Source organism: Rhincodon typus, chromosome 13 (genome assembly GCF_021869965.1).
Source record: "Rhincodon typus isolate 14 chromosome 13, sRhiTyp1.1, whole genome shotgun sequence".
Taxonomy (NCBI): domain Eukaryota; kingdom Metazoa; phylum Chordata; class Chondrichthyes; order Orectolobiformes; family Rhincodontidae; genus Rhincodon; species Rhincodon typus.
Window position 1 is genome coordinate 54,373,472 of NC_063344.1, and position 6,035 is coordinate 54,379,506.

The 6,035-nt window shown below is 39.2% G+C and overlaps 1 protein-coding gene across 3 annotated transcripts; it reads right to left on the reverse strand.

Moving 5' to 3' along the window:
* Nucleotides 1-2,580: 2,580 nt before the first annotated feature.
* Nucleotides 2,581-5,546, reverse strand: LOC109919169 (transcription cofactor HES-6-like). 3 transcript variants are annotated; one of them, XM_048604321.1, is made up of 5 exons: nt 5,294-5,546; nt 4,504-4,606; nt 4,293-4,379; nt 4,118-4,199; nt 2,581-3,947 (listed from the first exon to the last, which is right to left on the reverse strand). In XM_048604321.1, the coding sequence occupies exons 2-5, from the start codon at nt 4,582-4,584 to the stop codon at nt 3,490-3,492; spliced, it is 708 nt and encodes a 235-aa protein (XP_048460278.1). In that variant the 5' UTR covers nt 4,585-4,606; nt 5,294-5,546; the 3' UTR covers nt 2,581-3,489. The 3 variants fall into 3 exon arrangements, with proteins under 3 accessions (XP_048460278.1, XP_048460279.1, XP_048460280.1); XM_048604322.1 differs by lacking the exon at nt 5,294-5,546 and adding an exon at nt 4,832-4,880; XM_048604323.1 differs by lacking the exon at nt 5,294-5,546 and adding an exon at nt 4,712-4,785.
* Nucleotides 5,547-6,035: the final 489 nt, after the last annotated feature.

Sequence of the window (6,035 nt, forward strand, 5' to 3'; positions counted from 1 at the left end):
TATTTTCCAATTCCTGGTGGGGTTGCATCAGTTGTCATGGGAAAACTGACAAAAATATGAGCAGAGATTAAGTTTTAAATATATTTATATATCTATTAATTTAAAATGTGAAGTTATAGGAATATGATCATTCATGTACTGAAGTAAAGGTCAGTCACCCTTTTAACTTTATGCCTAGAATGCACATTCTGCTGTTTGGTGGACGAGTGAAAAAGTAATGCAAAGTATCTCCCTGCAACAGAGGTAAATCAATTAATATTCCATAAACATATATATTGGTTCTATAGCACTCATCTTTATTTCCCTTGCTTGCAATATAACAAAAGCTTCCACTAAAATAAATGACAAGAACCATAACAGACCATGAGACACTATGTACATGTTTGTTATTTACTGAAAGATCAATTTTATTATATGTTCTGTGTTGGTACAAAGTGATTTTAACTTCACATTCATGCAATACGTGTAGTATAATTCAATCACCAGATTCACACTAAGCAAGTAGCGAAGACCAACTCAAGGACTAACGTGACTCTTTCTAACAGCAGTATGGGTTTACCTCAACCACAACGACCACAGAGGTTCGAAAAGCTGGCTCACCACAAGCTTCTCAAGGATAGGTAACAAATCCTGGTCTAGCCAGCCAACACTGCCCACATCTTATGAACATTTTTCCTTTTAAAACTGTATTAGTTTCACGAGCTGCAGTATTATTGTCAAAAGTTGAGGTTTTATCTTTAATCTTTATTCATTTTAGTGTAAGCAGAATGTTGACTATCATGTGGATTTAACAATGAAATTTAACCACCTTTAGAATGATAGGAATTTTGGTTTTGCTGGCCTGAGGATAATTAAGAGATAGCAGTATAATTCAGACCTGCCTTAATTCTCTAAGCAGTTGCCAGCCTCAAACTTGATGCTGTAGTACAACTCCTTCATTCATATCTCCTTTGAATCATGTCCCAAAATTCAACATATAAAAGATATACAATTATAAGTTGGATTCTAACCTGTTAACTCAGCTCATCGTTCTGAAATTTTAATGAAAATCTATCTACCAATAGAGTAAGTTATTCATGAAGTATGTTGTGTGAGCAGTAGGCCAGCCATGTAATACCAGTTGTAAATAATGGCAAGTCAGTTAAAAAGAAATCTGGGAAAATGTATACTTTTAAGTTCTACTACTTGGAAGTTGAAAAAGAGGTGTGGCTATTCATTTTCTCTAAATATAAAATTATTTTTCAAATTAACCCAGTATTTCACCAAACTGTCTGAAAACATTGCTGTGGAATGTTGCTCAAATCACTGTCAAACAACCTCTTGAAAATAAATGTTATATTTCTTGATTTTAACTCAACTCAGCAGTGAGATCAGGTTGTTAGTGTCTGATATCAGTCAGAGGGTCCTGGAATTAGAAGAGATTGCAGATATAGAGTGAGGTCATGGAGAGATCTGAAAATAAGGATGTGGATTTTACAGTCAAGTTTTGCTTTACCAGGAGCCAAAGTCGGAAAGCAGGGAGGCAATAGGGGATTGGTGCTACATAAGTAGTAGAATTATGGATTACATCACGCTTATGGAGAGTAACATTTTGTAGAACAGCTGGTGTGCTTAGAAATAGTCCGGTGTAAAGCCATGAATGAAGAATCCAGCAACAAATGAATTGAGACTGGGTAAAGTTGGTCAATGTTCATTGATGAAAATAGGTGTTCTTAGTGATTGCGTGGTCTGGAGATCATCTCAGAATCAAACTTTCAAAGTTATTGTAAAGGGCAGCTATTGTAAGAGCAGGATGGAGTTGGTAACTAGGGAATAGAGTTTGGAATGGCTAGCGAAAACAATGTCTTCAGTTTTCCCACACTTAATTGGTAGAAATTTCTGCAGGATGTTAGATAAATAATATGATAACATAGTAACTGTGGAAGAGGCAAGAGAGGTGCTCAAGTCAATCTACAGTCAAATCTTTAGCATGGAGTTGAAAGTTCCAACACATACTGTACCCTAATACAGTATACACTCCCATGTAACCACTTAAATTCACTATAATTTAAGTGAAATGTTTTTATACCTTACTAATTTAAATGAAATAAGTAGTTTTATTATTTCACAATTTGGATTCTATATTCTCTTAGATAAACATTATTTAGTTCTTGAGAAATGTCAGTGAGCTTTTCAGACCTAACCATTAGCTAATACATCATTATTAGATTCTGTCTTATTTTACATGGTATTTATTTAGCAAATAACATTAAATTTGACTCTTAGTTGGAAAAATGTACGTTATGTTAATTGCACCTCAGCTCTAAAACAAGGTCAGAAGTCACACGACACCAGGTTATAGTCAAACAGGTGTACTTGAAATCACAATCTTTTGGAGCACTGCTCCTTTGTCAGGTGACACTTCACTTGTTGGACTATAATCTGGTGTCGTATGATTGCTGAACTTGTCCACCCCAGTCCAACACCGGCACCTCTACATCATCAGCTCTAAAAACAGGCATACATATACATCCTGGCATCTAAAAGTGATTCTGATGTGGCGCTTGGTTTGAGTATAGCATGGCAAATGCAAGACTGCTTTTAAGTAATAGCTTTGTACAATATCAAATCCAAATAATTGCATTAGTAGAGTTTGTCATAGGGCAAGCTAGGTGCCATTCCATCTGTACTTCGTTTAATGGCATAAGGAGATGGCAAAGTATGTACTTATAAGTTAGTAAATAGTCATTCTTTAACAAGTGGTAAAAGTTTATTTAAATGACAAAACATAACAAAATTCCAATTACATGACAGACAAATATACGTACAATTAAAAAAAAACTCAGGTTAATGTGCTAGCATAACATTGCCAATGTAACTGGGATCAAATGCACAGGGATCAGGTATACAAGTTTCCTAAAGGCATTTCCCTAGAATTAATAAGAACATTTACATCTAACGTTTATGGCTTGCACAAATCTAATTCAGTCTGTCTTCCTTCACTGAAGGGAGGAACTGTGGACCCTGTTAGCAATAATTCTAGCTCCAAGTGAATCCCTTTAAGGGAATATTAAACTTTGTTTTACCACTACAAGTAGAATGTTTACATGTTCATTCATGTGTGCACGAGCATATTTGCACTCCACAAAGGTAAAAAAAAATCAGTTAAACGTCGTGCTTTATTGAAGCGCTCTGTTTCATGTTTCTGTTTACTAAGAAATCTTGACCTGGAGATGCTAGTTCCATTAGAAATGCATGACAGTATCTAAAATTGCTAACCTTCAATATAGGATATCGGCCAATTGTTTTGTGTTATTCCCAGTGCTATTTTTCGTTCAGTTTCTTTAACCGTATTTATTTCCCCATTACGCATAATTGCTGCACTTGTTAGACACTCAGTATTGCTCATTGAAGGTAGTGATGACTTGCTACTGGCTTTTAAAACGGGTGAACCGATGTCCCATTCAAACTAGGTAGCTCTGTAAATTTATTTCACTTAGATCCAATCAGTTACCACGGCCTCCAGATCGATTTCGAATACATTACAGGGGACGTGCTATCTGTCCTAGAATTATCGACCTTTTCTTGCAGCAAAGGACTTTGTCCGGCAGTAGGCGAATCCGCTTCATCCAGATCGGAGCACAGGTCATCACTGGAAGCAGTGGATAAAGGAGACAGTGCTGAGGGACTGGTCTGGATACCTCCTCCGGGGGACGCCAATAAATGGCACACATCATCGGGCCCAGGCCAAACGCCGGAGGAGCCAGTCTCGGCCATTAACTCGCCCAGTAAATCCTGAAAGTTGTCTTCGCTCAATGGCATAGACTCCAAGAGGTGGTTCAGTAACTCGGCGGCCACTACAGAGTCGATCCCGGGGCAGTTTGAGACGAAAGTGTGCACCTCATGCATGCACTGGATGTAGCCAGCTGCAAACCTCTCGTTCGCTTCCTGGTTAAACCTGTCTGTTTCTGTCAAGTAGGAAGAAAGGGGAGAAAAGAAAAAGGTCACTTCCCATCGCCACAACTTTACCACGGAAATATAATGCTCGCCTGGATGAGGCTGTGCAGCAGCAACAGTGTTTGGACAGGGTGCACTCCCTTTTCATTTCTTACAGAGGGACGTTCCACACATTACTCACCAACATTTCTGTTGCGAAGTATGTTTTGGACACGTTTCACGGTCATCTCCAGGACCTCCGCATTCTCCATTTTCGACTGCAGCTGAGAATATTTAGCACATTTTAGATTTTGAAATCATTTACTGAAATCTGAAGGACTTTTTTTTCTCCCCCATCAGTACAACTTAAAACTCACTTCCGTATCCGCCAGAATCAGTCTCAGTTCTTGCAAGCTTTCGTTAATGCGAGCTCGTCTCTTTTTCTCTATCAGTGGCTTGCGAGTCTGAAATCGGGAGGGGCAAAGGAAAAGCGCGGGGTTAGAATGCTATTTATTGCAATCCATGCACATTGCAAGAACCGTCGACTTAATACCACGTTCTCCCCGCTCAGCAAGTGCACCGATTTACCTTCCGATCTTCTTTCACTGTGTAATAGTCCCCTTCATCCCTAAGATAACCAGGTTTGCTGGGTTTGCACGATGGAGCCATGTTGTTCAGGATTAACAACAGCCTTCCCAATTTTTTTTATTTGCAAAAAAGAAAGAGAAAAAAATTAACACAAAAGGGAAAATCCTCCCACCCGCAGCACGTTTTTGCTAGCAGCTGTTACGCGTACAATCTTCTTTTTATTCAGTCTCGCCTGCCGTTGGCAATCTCTCTATTTATACCCTTCCGTTTGCATTTGAATGAGTTGAGAGCGGCGGGTCTCGGGGACGCCTAGAGGTCATTAGCTTACCCAATGGCAGCACAATGCTTTGTGTGAGGCTCTGAGCTGTACTCTGCCTGATGTCAGCCTGCGGCTGGCCACGTGAGGAAACGGGACTTTTAAAGCTATTTGTTATGCAATTGCACCCTAACAAAACTGGACATATTTTCTTTTCTCCCCCCTTTTAAAAAAAACACTGTAAATAACGCCACGCCGCCCTCGCATTTTCAAAACATTAACTATCAATACCATACAACGCGACACAAGATTAAACAAAATAAGCTCGACTCGATAAAATGGCCAGAGTTGCCGTCTCGAAATCATTTATTATTCTTTTATGCACTTCAAGGCAGAAGTGTCAGGGTAAGGAAGCGCCCACCAGACAAACAGGTGTAACTGCACTGGGTAACAGAAAAATAAGACTAGTTCCAAAAAAATACATGAGGCAATATCTTCACCGTATCTGAGGTTCAAACTTAACCACCCACTTACTTTTGTATTTAAAATCGTATGAAGACGTCTAGTATTAAATATTTTTTCAGCATTGTTCTGCCCTACGCTAGGGCAAACTTCTGGGTTTATAGGTGAAAATGTAACATGATGCTGACAGTTAGCAGCTGCAGCCTCTCGCCAGAGTGAATCAGTAAGAGCATTAGTCGATCCCTAAAGAGCAAGCGACAGGTGTTAGCTCTTGCTTCATTTGTTTTCCTCTTTTACTGCTAGTAGCGTGTATCTGTCATATTTGTTACAATCAAAGTAAGTCTACCCAACAACCACCCCACCCCACCCCCCCGCCCGCCGCAACATACACACAACCTACCCAACCTTGCAATCGTTTGTGCAAAAGTGGTTTGTCTGTTCGATACAAAATCGGCATAACTCATGTATTCTCCATTTTAAAAGCTCCTATCAGATCAATAATGTAAATCGTTCCCTTTTAATTAGCAGTTATTCCGTTTTATTAGAATAATAAACACACAATATTGTCCAGCATTTTTTTTTCGTTCTGGAAGAGGAGAATAAGTGTTTACCATCCATTAGAAATAACCTCGAACTGTTTGCAGTTTGTATGGGAATGTTTTCCTGGAATACAATAGGAATGTCTTTACATTCGCTCAGTGGCTGCCGCTCGCCCATTCTGTACTTTTAATGCTCAGCCGCTTTAACATTGCAGTTTAAACCCTCTAGTGGGGGCTATTTAGTGTGAACCGATGCGGGAAGGATCATTCGAACT